Source organism: Rhinopithecus roxellana, chromosome 7 (genome assembly GCF_007565055.1).
Source record: "Rhinopithecus roxellana isolate Shanxi Qingling chromosome 7, ASM756505v1, whole genome shotgun sequence".
NCBI lineage: Eukaryota > Metazoa > Chordata > Mammalia > Primates > Cercopithecidae > Rhinopithecus > Rhinopithecus roxellana.
The window spans coordinates 103,163,468-103,182,009 of NC_044555.1; the positions used below are offsets into that span (position 1 = coordinate 103,163,468).

Sequence of the window (18,542 nt, forward strand, 5' to 3'; positions counted from 1 at the left end):
TCCAATCATGTCATAGATGGACTGTGTAAGTTGTGAAAGAATTTATGAACAAGAATTTATGCAAAAAATGTTATACAATTTAAAGGTGATTAGGCCTCCTAAATGCTACATAAAATGCCACTATGACTCTTAACTGTACAACTTGCCTGCTTTACAGCTAGGTAATGCCTGGGACACTTGGAGTTAGATGCTGGAGAGTCAGACCTTATCTGTGCTCTATCTGGGTCCTAGGCTCCACATGTAATACACAATTAAAATCCTGAACTTAACAAGGTTTTCACCAAAAGTGAAAGTCACTAAGAGTTAACATGGTAACATGTAATTGAAACTACTGAAGAAACAGTTTTACATGCAAGGTGTGTAGAAAAGTGAAATGTGTTTTTGGCAGAAAATTATAAGAAGACATGGGAATGTAAATTTTTTAAACCTTTAAAATATTTAATAGGTTTCCCCAAATCAAATTTAAGCTTTACAATTGTCTTTTATTCTTTGACATGTTTAGTTACATGGGAAGCATTGTCAAAATAAAAAAAAAAAGTTTAATCATCTTCAGGTTATATTTTAGTGAATAATATTAACATATGGTCCAAAATTATATGGGATTTATAAAATTCTAATATGCCTGAGTATATGCTATCATAATTATGCTTATTATGTTCCCAATGTAGGTAAGAAGTTATTTTATTTTATTTTATTTTATTTTATTTTTGAGACAGAGTCTCGCTCTGTCACCCAGGCTGGAGTACAGTGGTATGATCTCGGCACACTGCAAGCTCTGCCTTTCGGGTTCACGCCATTCTCCTGCCTCAGCTTCCTGAGTAGCTGGGACTACAGACTCCCGCCACCGCGCCTGGCTAATTTTTTGTATTTTTAGTAGAGACAGGTTTCACTGTGTTAACCAGGATGATCTCGATCTCGTGACCTTGTGATCTGCCCGCCTCGGCCTCCCAAAGTGCTGGGATTACAAGCGTGAGCCACCGTGCCCTGCCAAGAAGTTTTAATAGTACATTCGCTGCCTCATAATCAGTCGGAAACAACATTGGTTCACTCTTGTTAACCCACATCACGAGTTAAAAAGAACATTGCTAGGAGGCCTTCACCCTTCTAGAAGGGCATCATTAGTTAGGTACTTTTTCCATGGTTTGGAGTAAAAGAAGCAATGATTAAATATGTATCCCTTATGATAGGCTTATAGCAAATTCTACTGTACAGGCTACAGTTACACAATAAACTTTAAATTCTCTTGTGAAAGTTATGATAGAATTGGTTGAACAATGAAGTAGCTGTGCAGCTGCTGGTACTCATGGCCTATGGAGAAAACATTGGGTATTACAGAGATTCAGTTGCAGCGGATGAATGAAGAGACTGCTTGGTTAAGTGAGGAGACTCTTTAGCTCATTCTTTGATCTATTTGATTTTAGGAGGTTTGGTTTATGGGGACCCTAGGTAAGAAGCATACTCCAAACTCTTGGTATGATTCTCCCAATAGTCATAATAATAGTCTCCCTGGTGCACTGTATTCTCTCAAAGGTTTCAAATGCTTGCATGGAGCCATCTCTACAATGTCAAATGGTCTCTCTTCAACTAGAATGACAAGAGCTGAAAAAAATGTGCTACTATGAGGACACCATAACCTATGCGTAATGTGCTGAGAATGGAAATGCAAAATGATGGTAACTGAGGGTGGCACTAAGGCCCTAAGTTTTGGTCACACTCTCACCTAAGTGAGAATCTAAGCAGAAAGGGGAAATATTTTTAAACAAAATTATTGGAGGCCATTGTTTTGGACTGAGCTCATGTACTAGGCCCCAACAGACCAAACCAAACTAAAATGGAGTTACTTGTGCTACGACTTTAAGCAAACACATAGATCCTAGAACAGACTAGGTTTTGTTTTTTCTCCTGCAAATCTCTATAATAAACATTCCTGACAGTAGAGGTATCCACTTCCTGAAGTTCCCATTAAATCTTTTAACCAAATTCATTTCCTGTTGCCTAGAGACCATCAAGCTTCAGATGATCATGCAACTAGGGTTCCAGCCAGTTCCAGGTGAAGACACCACCCCTGGCCATGAAGGAATTACCCTGCCTCCACTAGACACAGCAAGGTGAGAGTTCCATTATCCCCAATAGGTAGAGACTATGCCCCAAGCCAGTATGAAGCAGTTACAGAACAAAGACCATTGGTTCCTCCACCAGCCATAAAGATTTGTGGGTATCACATCTCTCAGGTGGGAAATGAAGCAGGAGAATAGGGTTTGGAGGCAGGGAACATAAGGCCAATTCACGCTGACTTCCTAGAGCTAAATCAAATGGAAACACTTCAGCTATGACAGGAAATATCCTCCCCATTTATATAGGACGTATACCAAGTAAATTACTTTGTAACTTTACTTCATCCTCTTCATTTACGTAGGGCACATGCCAAGCAACCGAAGGAAACCTCTGGAGGGTATTTAAACCCCCAAAAATCTGTTATGGGGCTCTTGGGCCTCTATGCTTCAGCTGCTCCCACACTGTAGAGTGTACTTTCATTTTCAATAAATCTCTGCTTTTGTTATTTCATTCTTTCCTTGCTTTGTTTGTGCATTTTGTCCAATTCTGTGTTCAAGACACCAAGAACCTGGACACCCTCCACCAGTAACAAATAGATGTCTCACGTCCATGGATTATACGACTTAATATGGTTAAAACGTCCATAATACCCAAAGAAATCTATAGATTCAATGAAATCCGTATCAAAATCCAATGACATTTTTTGCAGAAGTAAGAAAATTCATTCTAAATTTCATATGCAATTTCAAGGGACCCCAAGTGGACAAAACAATTTTGAGGAAAAAAAAGAACCAAGTTGGAGGACTCACACTTTTTGATTTCAAAACATAGTACAAACTATAGTAATCAAAATAGTGAGTGCCATCAGCACAACAAACACACAACAAAAGAAGAAACTTGGTGTCCAGGGGAGGCCCCCGGCGGCAGGCAGCAGCCGGCAGCGGGCACAGAGGCCAGGAGAGGAGGCGAGGGGCTGCTGGAGCGCAGGGAGGGAGTGAGGCCAGCTGTCATGCTCCAGCGCCCCCTGCACCGCGGCCACAGCTCCCTGGCCTTGTAAGCCTGCAGCGCGGGTCGCCTGGGGCAGCGCAGCTCATCACAGCCCAGAAAGGAGCAGCACCAGTGCATCACATGGCAGGTGGCCTCATGCCCAGCGAGCTCCCTACCTACTGGCCTTGGCTGTATGCGGCCCCACAGCTGGTGATGCTGGCGACCTGGCTGCTTGGCAGGCAGAGCTTGTATGAATATGGGACTTCTTGGTGCAGCCTGAGCAGACAGCTGGCCAGAGTGATCAACAGGTTGGTAAAAACCCTGTGTCCTTGGAGAACGTTGGTTCCCGTTTTCCAGAGGGGAAACTCAGGGCTTGAAAGGCTGCGGTTGGCACTTTGAGAAGGAAGAAGAGAGTAAAGACGGGGCCTGGAGCACAGGACTGGGGGAACTCTTTGTAAATCCAATTGCAGAAACAGACACCCCAATGCTGTTTACATACAGCTCTCTCTCTATATATAGAAAAAGAAAATATGACCTATTTATCAGGTGCATGCCTTGTCGAGGACGTGGTCATCTTCCTTTTCTGCACCTTCCAATGTGAAGTTTAATATTCTGTAATGTCTGGGGCACCAGAAGAGAGATGCCTGCTGTGTGCTTAGAAAATTTGTATGGGAATTGGCTGATGGGAATTTGCTCCAGCATCGACCAACTGCCTGGGGACAGACGCTGGTGGAATAAGAGGTAACACTGCAGAAGACATGATAGAAAGAAAAATAAAAAGTGAGGACTTGGTGCCAATTGTGTAGGGGCAGTCTAGGATACCTCCATTTCTTGGCACATCCTAGCTTCTCTCTGTGTACCTACCTAAGGAGATTGCTAGCTCCCACTGTCATGTCAAGAGAACTGGGAATTTTGTTTTTCCTACCAAAAACTGGCATCATACTGGCATAAAGACAGACCACTAGAATAGAATAAAAAGCCCAGAAATAAACCCTTGGTTATATGATTAAATGATCTTCTACCAGGGTGCCAAGACCACTCACTGGGGAAAAGGCAATCTTTTCAAAATAGGGTATTAGGAAAACTGGATATCCACATGCAAAAGAAGGGAGTTCGACCCTTATCATATACCATATACAAAAATTAACTGAAAATGGATTAAAGATCTAAAACAATAAAACTCCTAAAGAAAACATAGCGGGAAGTTTCATGATGCCGGAATTAGCAGTTATTTCTTGGAAAGGACATCAAAAGTACAAACAAGAAAAACAAAAAATATGCAAATGAGATTATATTAAAGTTAAGAACTTTTGTGCATCAAAAGACACGATCAACAAGGTGAAATGACAACCTATGGAATGGGAGAAAATATTTGCAAACCATATATCAATAAATGGTTAATATCCAGAATATATAAGAAACTCCTACGACATCAAAAACTCAAATAACCCAATTAAAAAGCAGGGAAAGGACTTGAACAGCCATTTCTGCAAAGATGATATATAAATGCACAGCAAGCATGTGAAAAGATGCTCAACATCACTAATCATTAGATAAATGAAAATCAAAGCCATAATTAGATATAATTTCATACCCATTAGGTAGTCTATTACCAGAAAAATGGAAAATAACAAGTATTGTTGAGCATGTGGAGAAACTGGAACAGTTGTGTGCTGTTGAGACTGTAAAATGGTTCCACTGGTATAAAAACAGTATGGGGGTTCTTCAGAAAATTCAAAATAGAACTACCATAAGATCCAGTATTCCCACTTCTGGGTATATTACCAAAAGAAATGAAAGGGTAGTCTCAAAGAGATTTACACATCCATGTTCGTAGCAGTACTGTTTACTAACAGTCAAGTTGTGGAAGCAAGCCAAATGTTTATCAATAGATGAGTAGGTAAAGAAAATGTGGTATATACATTCTAGCCTAATAGATGAAGGAATTCTTGTCACATGCTACAGTATAGATGAATGTTGATGATGCTAAGTGAAATAAAACAGTCACAAAAAGACAAATCTTGTATGACTCCACTTATATGAGGTATATGAAGTAGCCAAAATTGTAGGAAAAAGATAAATGGTAGGGAATGCTGAGGGAAGTGGGAAAAGGGGAGTTATTGTTTAATGGGTATAGAATTAAGATCTACAAGATGAAAAAGTTCTAGAGACGTATTGCATAATAATGTGAATGTATTTACTACTGAACTGTACATTTAAAAATGGATAAGATGGTAAATTTAGTATCTTTTTAACCACAGTTTTTTGAATGAAAAAATGAATAAATCATTCATTTTTCATGACTCATACGAAGTTTTTAGTTGGTATAGGTCTTTAAAGACATGTAGTCCAAACTCCTCCTTTCACGTATTAGGAAATTGAGATGCATAGTTATTTTTTTTTCTATACCTATTTCTATTATATCTATTATGTCTATATTTAATACCTATATCTATTATGTCTATATTTTATACCTATATCTGTTATATCTATTATGTGTATATTTTATACCTATATCCATTATATCTATTATGACGACATTTTATACCTATATCTATTATATCGATTACGTCTATATCTTATACATATATCTATTATATCTATTATGTCTACATTTACACCTATATCTATTATATCTATTATGTCTATATCTTATACATATATCTATTATATCTATCATGTCTATATTTTATACCTATACCTATTATATCTATTATGTCTATATTTCATACCCATGAGATGCATAGTTATTAACTAATTTGTCCAATGTTATATACTTTGACAGATTTGGGACATGGAGACATGCCTTCTTATTCTTATGTCACTTCCACTTACTCATGCTACTCATGCCACATTAGAGGCCAATTCCTTAGAAAAATGCAAACCAGATTCTCACTGGCATCTTCTTTCAAGAAATAAGAAAAATACGAACAACTGGGTAACAAATGGGGCTAGGGAAAAGTGAAGAACTTGGGAATAAAAATGGGAAAATCAAATAATAAAGTCAAATATCAGAAAAAACTTCTGTCTTCAGAATGATATACAGTATATTAGGGATTTGAGACCCAAAGATCGGATTGTCAATTATAATCAAGCATGAATCTATTTTAAGAATTACTTGGAATGCTGTCTAGTATTAAAATTCAAAGAGATGCTAAATGATAATGAGATATTAGTTGTCACTCTATAATTGGAGTTCAAATAGCAAGCACTACTAAATTAAATACGTAATTTCCTCTGAAGCTATTATCTATGTTTAGAAAAGCTTTAATCTGGTGGACAGCCCAACTAATGTAAAGATATGCATATTTTGCCACACATTTTATTTTTCCACACCTAGTGGGGGTACAAAAGACAGTTTTTGTTCTGCTATCCCTCTCTATTTACCTATCAATCCAGCCAAGGAAGGCATTTGACTATGAATATTATTACCATATCAGGAAAGAAGACAAAAAGCTGAAATTATCAGGTATTTTAAGGGAGTTAAAAATTCAAATTTCCACCTTGTTTGCATATATCCTGTTTAGAGTTTTTATTGGGAGGCATATTAGTTTTTCAAAAATGAAAATGTTGTTCCAAACTTCATAAATAAATAATATTCTGTATATGCTATCATATTTTATTTGAGGTGTTTGCCCAGCTATTAATTAAGGCCACAATGGCCTTCTAGATTTAACTTGTTTGTTTAAAGCAGAAATGTAGCTTCTCTGGCATGTCTTTACCTTCTGGTGAACCTGGCCTGAGGGGAAGATTTTGAGTGGGATCATGAAATTACTGAAATCTTTACTTTATACTTGACATAGAAGCAAATTTTAGTTCTGAAGGGTGCTATTAAGCCCATCTGGTCAACTTATTGTTATTCTAATATGTATTAGAATAGAAAGTTATGGAGTAGAATAATTAATCTCCAAAAGATCAATTAATACATATTAATTTTCTGTAATTTATGTATTCTTTAGTAATAGCTCTACATGTGATTTAACCTTAACCATTCAGGTGGTACCTATTTGTGCTCAGCATATGAAAAACTTGTAATGGAACATAAAGTAAAAAAACTGAGTGGACTTGTTCATTATATTTTAAAATGTATTTGCAAAACGATAGGAATATGCTAATGGACAATAATTTAAATAGAGGGCCGGGCGCGGTGGCTCAAGCCTGTAATCCCAGCACTTTGGGAGGCCGAGACGGGCGGATCACGAGGTCAGGAGATCGAGACCATCCTGGCTAATACCGTGAAACCCTGTCTCTACTTAAAAACACAAAAAACTAGCCGGGCGACGAGGCGGGCGCCTGGAGTCCCAGCTACTCGGGAGGCTGAGGCAGGAGAATGGCGTGAACCCGGGAGGCGGAGCTTGCAGTGAGCTGAGATCCGGCCACTGTACTCCAGCCTGGGTGGCAGAGCAAGACTCCGTCTCAAAAAAAAAAAAAAAAAAAAAAAAAATAATAATAATAATAATAATAATAATAATTTAAATAGAATTTTCAGTGCCTTAATGGAAGTTTCTTTTTTTTTTTTTTTTTTTGAGATGGAGTCTCTCTCTGTTGCCCATGCTGGAGTGCAGTGGCACGATGTTGGCTCACTGCAGGCTCTGCCTCCCGGGTTCACGCCATTCTCCTGCCTCAGCTTCCCAAGTAGCTGGGACTACAGATGCCCGCCACCATGCCCGGCTAATTTTTGGTATTTTTAGTAGAGACAGGATTTCACCGTGTTAGCTAGGATGGTCTGGATCTCCTGACCTCGTGATCCACCCGCCTCAGCTTCCCAAAGTACTGGGATTACAGGCGTGAGCCTCCGCGCCCTTAATGGAAGTATTATACCACTTGATAAACAAAAATTGGTATGTAAAATTAAAATGTGTACAAATCCCTAATAAATGCAGAAATACGGATTGCTTGTCATCAGTGTTAAACATTTTCATTTTTATAGCAAATTATGTGTATACTGCTAATATAAGTAGGGTGGGACCTTTTGCATTAAAATGATCCCTGCATCAGACATCGTCTACATACACAATAACTCATACACACATCTTGGAAATAGTTGTTTTTTTTTTTTTTCTGAGACAGATTCTTGCTCTGTCACCCAGGCTAGAGTGCAGTGGCAAGATCTCAGCTCACTGCAACCTCCGCCTCCTGGGTTCAAGCAATTCTCCTGCCTCAGCCTCCCGAGTAGCTGGATTACAGGCACTCACCACCACGCCTGGCTAATTTTTGTATTTTTAGTAGAGATGGAGTTTGACCATGTTGGCTAGGCTGGACTCAAACTCCTGACCTCAAGTGATCCGCCCACCTTGGCCTCCCGAAGTGCTGGGATTATAGGCATGAGCCACTGCGCTCAGCCGGAAATAATTTTTTTTAGCTGAAGTAAGTAATTCTGTGCAGCAGTTAATATGAACCTAAAATATTTGACTATACATTTACAGTCAATACAAGCAAGGAAATCACTGAGAAATTAAAACTAAAACTTTTATTGAATAACCAAACAAATTGCAATTGCAATAAACATACCTTGTGTTTTTAAAAACATAACTCCCAGTACATTTAAATTTCTCTGTTTCTTTTGCTAGGGTAGACAGACCTACCCTAACACTTTTATAAGGCAACAGTGAATATATAAATGTATTCAAAATATATTCAGAAGGTTAGCATTACATCTATGCATAGAATATATCCTCTCCTACAGTCTGATTTGAGGAAAGCAGAAAAGTTCAGCTGCCCAACTACCATTTGTCTGCTAAGGACTATCTGAGGACGGTTTAGGAAGGAGACAGTGGAAAACAGAGATATTCATTATCATAGATTATATATTATCAATTTGGCAGTTAGTTGTTAGATTAGCTTGCTTACCAGGTTGGAATGTCCAAGGGAGACAGGACACTAAATCAAAATATTCTAATTGTGGGGAAGGCCCAATAGGAAAGGCTGAGTACATAGGGCTCTTCTAGGTCTTCTAGACCTACAGGGAACAACTTAATGGGACATCTTGGGTAATTGGATGATAGCTTAGAGGACATCAAGTTGAAAGAATATTGATACCATGTATACATTGCCTCCATTCTAATATTTATGTCTTTGTCCCAATATATGTCTGTTTCAACAAATATATATTAGCCATTAGTACAGATACATGCTTTTCTATTTCCACAGAATTCAACACATTGTTTTGATGATTAAGAAGTCACTGTATTTTTACCTGTTGAGTATCTCTGATGTCTTTCTGATTGGCCATGAGATCTCCCTGATTGACCATGAGATCTCTCTCAGTGGCCATGAGATCTCTCTGAGCGATTATGAGATCTCTCTGAGTAGCTATGAGATCTTTCTGAGTGGCTATGAGATCTCTCTGAGTGGCTATGAGATCTCTCTGAGTGACCAGGAGATCGTTCTGAGTGACCACGAGATCTCCCTGGCTATAAGATCTCTTGGAGTGACCATGAGATCTCTCTGAGTGACCACGCGATCTCTTTGATTGGCCATGAGATCTCTCAGATTGACCATGAGATCTCTTGGATTGGCTGTGAGATCTCTCAGATTGGGCATGATGTATCTTTAGTTGCCCTTGAGATCTCTCTAAATAATAATGAGATCTCTCTAAGTGGTTTCGGGATCTCTCAGAATGATGATTTTCTTCTGGTTGGCCCTGAGTTTCTTCTGATTTGTCCGGATTTCCTTCTGATTGATGCTGATTCCCCTCTGATTGGCCTTGATTCTTCTCTGCTTGGGCCTCATAATCGTCATTGCACTTCTCCTGAAAAGGTTTCCAATTACGCAAAACAAATGAAACATATACTTAATGATTTAAGTCATAATGATATATTCTCAAGCCCATTTTTATGGGCAACTGTTTCTTTTAGAATTCCACTGTGCTTACTTCTATTTGTCAACCAGTTTTTAGAACTAACAGAATAGCTCCATTATATCATGTCATTGGCACAAAAATGCTATGCAACTAAAACTTTAATAAAATAAAAGTATGGAAAATTAGTTGTTTTATGAGTTTGACTGTATTCTATGGTCATGTTCTACCTACTAATTTCTGGATGTATGTTTTACTAAAGAAACAACAGATTTTGCGACTTTGATAGAATATTTTGTAGTGTAAGTCCTTAGGATGAAAAGGAAAGTGTTCAAAATCATATTTACTCTTTGCCTGCTCAATGATCATTAAAAAGAAACTATCTTTCCATTATAAATTAATACTTAATTCTAGAGAGAAAGACGAAGTAAGTAAGGGGAAAGGAAGCTGTAAATAAGCGGAAGGTTGGCTTAATACTATTCAAGTAAATTAGCTTGGCAACAATACAGCCTTTCTACCTTTTCAGTTTTTTTTTTTTTTTTTTTTTTTTTGAGACGGAGTCTTGCTCTGCCGCCCAGGCTGGAGTGCAGTGGCCGGCTCTCAGCTCACTGCAAGCTCCGCCTCCCGGGTTCACGCCATTCTCCTGTCTCAGCCTCCCGAGTAGCTGGGACTACAGGCGCCCGCCTCGTCGCCCGGCTAGTTTTTTGTATTTTTTAGTAGAGACGGGGTTTCACCGTATTAGCCAGGATGGTCTCGATCTCCTGACCTTGTGATCCGCCCGTCTCGGCCTCCCAAAGTGCTGGGATTACAGGCTTGAGCCATCGCGCCCGGCCCAACCTTTTCAGTTTTTAAGCCAAAAAGGCAGTGGAGTGAATCAGCCAAATGGAAATAATGAAACTTCTGACAAAACTCTATGATGCTACATAAATGTAAGTGGATAAAGTCATATAGACCATGCTGAGAAATCAAGCTTTCTACTAGTATATGTTGCCTGACAAGCACAACATGCCCTAAATTTGGCATTATGACTTTTTAGTTTAACACTAACAGAAGCTGGACGCAACTGCTAAACAGCAGGGGAGGTACCAGTACAAAAGATATTATGCACAGAAAACTTTTTTTAAAATAAAAAATGTAAAAAATTAGTTGTTTTGCTAAAACATAAAGCTATAGCCACTCTCCAGCTTTTGTACTGAAAAACCTAAATAGGGAGATTGGGTGAAATGCACATGTACCTTTTCTCTTTTCTAAGTGACTGGTGTTGGGAGCACAGTAGGTCAGTAGGAAAGATAGGACTGAGTTCCATCTTCTAAAGACCCGTATGTATCCAAGTACCTCTCCAAAGGAGCTTGCAGTCCCTTTTATGAATGTTTATATAAGAAATGTTTTCATCAACTTGTGTACTATATATTTCTTACCTTTGGAAAACAAAGTGCACATTAGTTTTCTTTCCTTATAAACAAGTGAAGCCTTCTATCAAAAGGTTGTGTTGAATAAATACATGGGGTGAACAAATAAAACTGTGTTCCACTGATAATAAGACTAAATCTTGTTGAGTACAAAACTAGCTTAATAGAATTGTAAAGTATTATTGAAAACTGTAATTATTTCAATTTATTGGTGAAATAATTATGCTTAAATTTTAACACATTTCTTTATTGCAGGGTAATTTTTTTTTCTGGTGAGTTCAGCTATGATAGTCTCAAAAGTTTTGAAAGTATGAATAATAGAAGGATATTTTCCCAGCCTGGGCAACACAGTGAGACCTCATCTCTACAGAAAGAAAAAAAAATTCGCAGGGCATGGTGGCACGTGCCTATAGTCCCAGCTACTTGGGAGGCTGAAGTGAGAGGATTACTTGAGCCCAGGAGGTAGAAGGGGCAGTGAGCCATGATCACACCACTACATTCCATCCTGGGCAACGGAATGAGACCCTGTCTCAAAAAAACAAACAAACAAAAAATAAATAAAAGGACAAGGATGCTTTCAATTTGAAAATACTGTTTAATATTTATTCTCAGTTTATGCATCTTGGACTGTATCAGAAGGAAGCTCATGTTCTTCTTTCCAAACTTTATAAATAAATCTCCTCATCCTATAAGGCACAGATCATATGCCATCTCTTCCACCAAAGTTTCTCAAGAACCCCAATCAGAATGAATTACTACATCCCCACAATATATAACTTATGCCCTATTATGCACATACTGCATACTGTATGGCATTACATTTCTTTCCTATCTTTCTCTTCCACCACCGTAGAGACCATTTGAAGCAGGCTGTTCTGGTATCATAGTGCCTGCATAGAGTAGGCATTGAATCATCATTTGAACAATTTTTTTTTTTTTTTTTTTTTTTTTTTTTGAGACGCAGTCTCGCTCTGTCGCCTGGGCTGGAGTGCAGTGGTGCGACCTCGGCTCACTGCAAGCTCCGTCTCCCGGGTTCACGCCATTCTCCTGCCTCAGCCTCCCGAGTAGCTGGACTACGGGTGCCCACCACAACGCCCGGCTAATTTTTTGTATTTTTAGGAGAGAAGGGGTTTCACCATGTTAGCTAGGATGGTCTCGATCTCCTGACATCGTGATCCGCCCGCCTCGACCTCCTAAAGTGCTGGGATTACAGGCGTGAGACACCGCGCCCAGTCCATTTGAACAATTTAAAATAATCCTTTAAATATTTGAAAATGCAACATGTTTTTCTCCAAAATAAATAGATAAGCAAATAAATAAACATTTGCATTTACATGATTTGGCAAAAATGATTTAAGCTCCCGGAACTGCCATTTTTGCTAAATGACCACGTAACACCTTAAGAAGAATCAGTTTATAAGCTAGGATGAAACATTAGCACCAATGTTAGCTAGTGAATCTGGATCTGAGCACCTCTCAAATTCCTCTCTATTGACTGGCTCACCTATACGTGGTTAGAGGAAATGGATTCGTACAGGTATAGTCTGTGCCACCTGTTGCTTCCAGAGTATATTTCATATCTGATATCATCTGACTTCTGGCTTTTACAGTTCATTCACAAAGATACTAAAACTCTTTTTATATTATAACTTAAGCTCAAAGCCTCTGTATGAGGACAAATAAAAATGATTACATAGGATTAATGACAATAACTAATAATCTGTTTTGGCATTTCATAAATTCAAAAGTTTTAGTAATGACTGAAAATAGCAAAAATCAAATGTTTTTTAAAATAGTTACAGGGGAAAAATCAACTAACAAACATTGAATTTAAAGTACGTTCAAGGCACCATGGAGGAATACCAAGAAACAATCCCTGCTTTCAATAGAATTTAAAGTAAATCATTAATATTAGGAAATATATTAAATGTAGGATTTTTAATATTGGTTAATTCTTGGTACTTATCTACCTGTTCAATTAAAGGTTGCTCATTTAAAGGGTGTTGTCCAGACTTGAATCCAGAAGGTTCTTGGTATGTGTTTTTATCATGATTTCTTTCCTCAGAGTCGCTTCTGAATCTTGAGTAGCCTTTGAAAAAAAAAAATCTTCTGTATTTTCAAGTAGTAAATTCAAAGTATCTCTCAGAGAAGTATTATCTCTGATCTCATTTTTTTAAAGCTATGCACTGGGTTTTGCAAAACTTTTGATATTTCATTACTCTGGTATCATCTGGGAGTCTCACTGAATTCTAGAACAGTCTTTGCCATACTATTTCAATTTGGATACCTTAATAGGGTAGTCGTCTCAGTATATAATACCTCAATTTTGGTTTCATATGCCACCAAAGTTGGGACATACTATCTGAAATTAAATGAAAGAATACTCCAGTAGAAAAAGGAGAGATGGAGAGAAACTGTCTGCTTTGTATTAATCGTGTGAATATTTGTCTCAATTGTCTGCTTTGTTTGGGTAAACAAACAAAGATAGTAAAAAACCCATCAAAGAATATCTCCGAAAGGCTCACAAAGATCAATTTTGTGATGACTGGTTAGGCACGTAAGAATGGGCCATGTTACCCTTTGTGGCTGCTCTGCCCCTGTAATAACTACCATCATTTCTCTTCTCTTCTCAGAACATGTTGAGCCACTGAAGATTCACACAAGAACTGAAATGAAGCTGCATAGGCAACTGTCGGGGCTTATAGTAATCACGATGTCAAAATGGTTCCAATCTGTTGACTAGATTATGAAGACCTTTAATTGTTGAAAAGACTTCTGTATCATGGCAATCTGTAGTACATTCATATTAAAAAATGCACACTGCACTTACCAATGAGGTTAGATATACAGAGGACATTTGTCATGTTCTACCCTACTCTTTTTGTCTTACAACACTTGTATTTTCAAAATGTGGATGCCATAGTTTTCAGATTATTGACTATGTTCTTAACCCTCCTGTATTGCCTCCTAAAAGCGGAACTGGACCAACCAACCCAGGCTTGTAAACAAGTACAAAATATCTCTCAGCTCATATGGTTACTTTTCTTATCCCACTCTCCATTAGGGAAATAATTCATATAAATTAAAACAAATTTGTATTCATATGACATGGCATAAATTCTTACCAACCTTGTATGAATCCATGCCCAGAAAAAAGAAAACAAGCAACATAATGCAACTTTAGAACAATATTGTGAATTCTTGATTTTACTTACCTAGTTATTCACAAATATTTCAGACTCTTTTTACCATGTGTGACTATTTTCAGCATACTTTACCTCTCTGATGGCAATATCCATGAGCATTTGATTGCTGTCTTGAAGACAATTCCTTTTTACTATTGTTCTGTCTTTTACTCTTTTCTTCTTTTTCAGCATTTGTCCCTTCTAACTCTTTATAGATTATAATGTCATCTGTATTAGAAAATACATAAAAAATGAATAAAATGGCAAAAACCAAATAATAATGTCTCGAGTGAATAATCTATACCCTATCTCATGATATTTCAGAATACCTAAAAACTGATAGCCCTAAACATGATAATACAATAATAATAATAAATTTGTTAAACTATAACAAAGGTCCATCAATACGGACATCTTAGGGTTTGCTGGAACAAGAAAGAAAAATTCCTGTTAGATTTATGGTAACTTTATTTACGCAAAAGCAAAATACTTTCACACTGCAGTAGCTCAGGGGGGATATCATCTAAATAAGTGATTTTACTAAATGTTATTTCAGTGTCACAGAAATATAGAGCAATAGAGTCATTAAGTTGCTGAATAAATAAATGTAAATCAGTAATTAAATGTAAAGTGATAGACCATTAAATGTCTATCTGATTAAATGTAAGTAATAGACAATTAGTTACATGTATATTATCAAAACGTAACAAAGAAAAAGGAAGTGGCAAAAGTAAGAAAGTGGTGATGGAAGCTCACAGGAGACACCACAGAAGTGAGGAACCTAGATTATTGTAGCAGCAGGAAGCAATCAGACTTGACTCTGTAGTCAGGCACGTACTTACACGTACTCAGGCAGAGAGCACTTACATGGCATAATTTAAAGAATGGGAGACAGGTACAACTTGCTCTAAAATATCTCTCCTAACATCTAGAATGGAAGAGTCTACAGGTGGGATGCTCTATCAGTGGATAAAACTTTACTCATGTCAAGGCATCTTTAGAAATAAGCACAAGCCCCCACACCTTCCAGAAGCTACACTCAGGAGGAAGGGGGACAAAAAAGGACAAGTTAGGTATTTGGAAAAAACTGGAGATTCTAAAAGAAAAGAAGAGCTGAAAAGGGTACAAAAGAGGCAGTTGGGTGACACAGATTAATCACTCCTTTTTTATTTTGCTTAGTACTAGTCCTGCCTCAGGTCTCTAAATATCTGATTCTGGGATAGGGAGCAAGGTGGCAGAACAGAAGCCTCCACCGATTGTCCCCCCAGCAAGGACATGAATTTAACAACTATCTACACAGAAAAAACACCTTCATAAAAACCAAAAATCATGTGAGCACTCATAGTAACTGGTTTTAACTTCATATCACTGAAAGAGGCACTGAAGAGACAGAAAAAACAGTCCTGAATCGCCAATGCCACCCCTCCCCCACCCCTGGCAGCAATGGCATGGTGGTGCCAAGAGCATCTCTGGGCACTGGGGGAGGAAGAACACAGCAATCATGAGGCATTGAATTTAGTGCTGTCCTGTTAGAGCAGAAAGGAAAACTGGACCAAACTCACCTGACACCTGCCCATTGGAGGGAAGATTTAAACCAGCCCCAGTCAGAGAGGAATTACCCATCCCGGCAGCCCGAGCATGAGTTCCCACAAACCTCTCCATCAAGGGCTACAGTGCTCTGGATCTCCAAGTAAACCTGAAAGGCAGTCTAGGCCAAGCTTTTCTAACCCGCAGCCTGCAGGCCACACACGGCCCAGGACGGTTTTGAATGTAGCCCGACACAAATTCGTAAACTTTCTTAAAACATTATGAGATTTTTTTTTGCATTTTTTTTTTTTTTTTTAGCTCATCAGCTATTGTTAATGTTAGTGTATTTTATGTGTGGCTCAAGACAATTATTCTTTCAGTGTGGCCCAGGGAAGCCAAAAGACTGGAAACATCTGGTCTAGGCCATAAGGGCTGCAACTCTTAGGCAAGCCTTAGTGCTGAACTGGGCCAACAGAGTGTGGACTAGGGGGGCCACACGACATACTGAGACACCAGCTGGGGCAGCCAAGGGAGTGATGGCATCGCCCCTCCCCTAACCCCAGGCTGGACAGCTCACAGTTCCAAAAGAGACCCCCTCCTTCCACTTGAGAAGAGAGGGAAGAGTGGGGAGGACTTTGTCTTACATCTTGGATACCAGCTCAGCCACAGCAGGCTAGGGCACTGGCTAGAGTTACGAGGTTCCTGTTTCAGGCTCTAGCTCCTGGACCACATTTCTAGACATACCCTAGGCCAGAAGGGAAATGACTGCCTTGAAGGAAAAGACTCAGCCCTGGCAGAATTCATCAACTGTTAACTGAAAAGCTCTTGGGTGCTGAATAACTAGCAGCAATACCCAGGTACTATGTTGAGGGCCTTGGGTGAGCCTCTGAGACTTGCTGGCTTCAGGTACCAGCACAGCCACAGAAGGGTAGAGCACCAAGTGGGCTCTTGGAATCCCTGATTCCAGGACTTGACATTTGGATAACACTTCTGGAACTGCCCTAGGCCAGAGGGGAGCTCACTGCTCTGAAGGGTGAGTCTCAGACCAGGCAGCATTCATCGCAAAGTGACTTAAGAGCCCCTGAGTCTTAAGGGAACATCTATGGGAGTCCACAGTAAACAATACTCTTCCTGGCCTAGGGTGACTGGTTACGGGGTGAGGCTCCTCTGCCTTTAGAAAGGGAACGGAAGAGTGGGAAGGACTGCATTTTGTGGTATGAGTGCCAGCTCAGCCATAATACAATAGAACAACAGGTAGACTTCTAAGGTGTTTGACTCTAGGTCCTGAGTCCCAGATGTCACTTCTGGACCCACCTTGGGCTTGGGGGACCTTGCCACCCTGAAGGAAAGGACACAGGCCTGGTTGGTTTTGCCACTGGCTGATGGTAGAGCTCCAGAGCCTTGAGCAAGCTAGGCAGTAGCCAGGAGTATTTGCAGCAGACCTTGGGTGAGACCCAGAGCTGTGCTGGCTTCGGGTCTGACCCAGTGCAGTCATAGTGGTGGTGGCCACAGGGGTGCTTGTGTCACTCCACCCCAGCTCTGGGTGGCTCAGAACAGAGACACTCTGTTTGTTTAGGAGAAAATAAGGGAAAAGAACAAGAGTCTCTGCCTGGTGATCCAGAGAATTCTCCCAGATCCTGTCCAAAACCATCAAGGAGGTACCTCTATGAGTCTGCAAGAACCACAGCATTACTGGGCTTGGGATGTCCCCTAAAGTAGAAAGTGCTCAGATCACAACACTGAAGTCTTTTCAAATATCTGGAAAGCCTTCCCAAAAAGGATGAGTACAAAGAAGCCCAGACAGTAAAGACCACAATAAATACCTAACCCTTCAATGCCCAGACACTGAAGAACATCTACTAGTATCAATAGGTTCCAGGAAAACATGACCTCACCAAATGAACTAAATAACGCATTAAGGACGAGTCCTGGAAAAACAGAGATATGTGACTTTTCAGACAGAGAATTCCAAATAGCTGTGTTGAGAAAACTCAAATAAATTCAAGCAAACACAGAAGGAATTCAGAATTCTATCAGATAAATGTAACAAAGAGATAGAAATGATTAAAAAGTGTCAAGCAGAAATTCTGGAACTGGAAAAATGCAATTGGCATACTGAAGAATGCATCAGTCCTTTAATAACAGAATGAATCTGGTAGAAGAAAGAATTAGTGAGCCTGAAGAAAGGCTATTTGAAAATGTACAATCAGAGGAGACAAAAGAAAACAAACAAACAAAGAAACACACCTATAGGATCTAGAAAACAGCCTCAAAATGGCAAATCTGAGAGTTATTGGCTTTAAAGAGGATGTAGAGAAAGAGATAGGGGTAGAACGTTTATTCAATGGGGCTGGGAGTGGTGGCTCACGGGTGGATCACTTGATGTCAGGAGTTTGAGAACAGCCTGGCCAACATGGTTAAACACCACCTCTACTAAAAACACAAAAATTAGCTGGGTGTGGTGGTGCGCACCTGTAATACCAGCTACTTGGGAGGCTGAGGCAGGAGAATTGTTTGAACCTGGGAGGCTGAGGCTGCAGTGAGCCGAGAGCGCCACTGCACTCCAGTCCAGGCGACAGA

General features: G+C 39.3%; 1 protein-coding gene across 1 annotated transcript; it reads right to left on the reverse strand.

Moving 5' to 3' along the window:
* Positions 1–9,223: 9,223 nt before the first annotated feature.
* LUZP4 (leucine zipper protein 4) lies at positions 9,224–14,555 on the reverse strand. Its single transcript, XM_030934806.1, has 2 exons — positions 14,529–14,555; positions 9,224–9,793 (listed from the first exon to the last, which is right to left on the reverse strand). The coding sequence occupies exons 1-2, from the start codon at positions 14,553–14,555 to the stop codon at positions 9,224–9,226; spliced, it is 597 nt and encodes a 198-aa protein (XP_030790666.1).
* Positions 14,556–18,542: the final 3,987 nt, after the last annotated feature.

Coding starts and splice junctions, on each gene's coding strand:
- LUZP4 (XM_030934806.1), bottom strand. CDS start 14,555: ATGCTCATGGATATTGCCATCAGAGAG. Junction 9,794..14,528: donor TGGATATTGCCATCAGAGAG/GTAAAGTATGCT, acceptor AAACCTTTTCAG/GAGAAGTGCAATGACGATTA.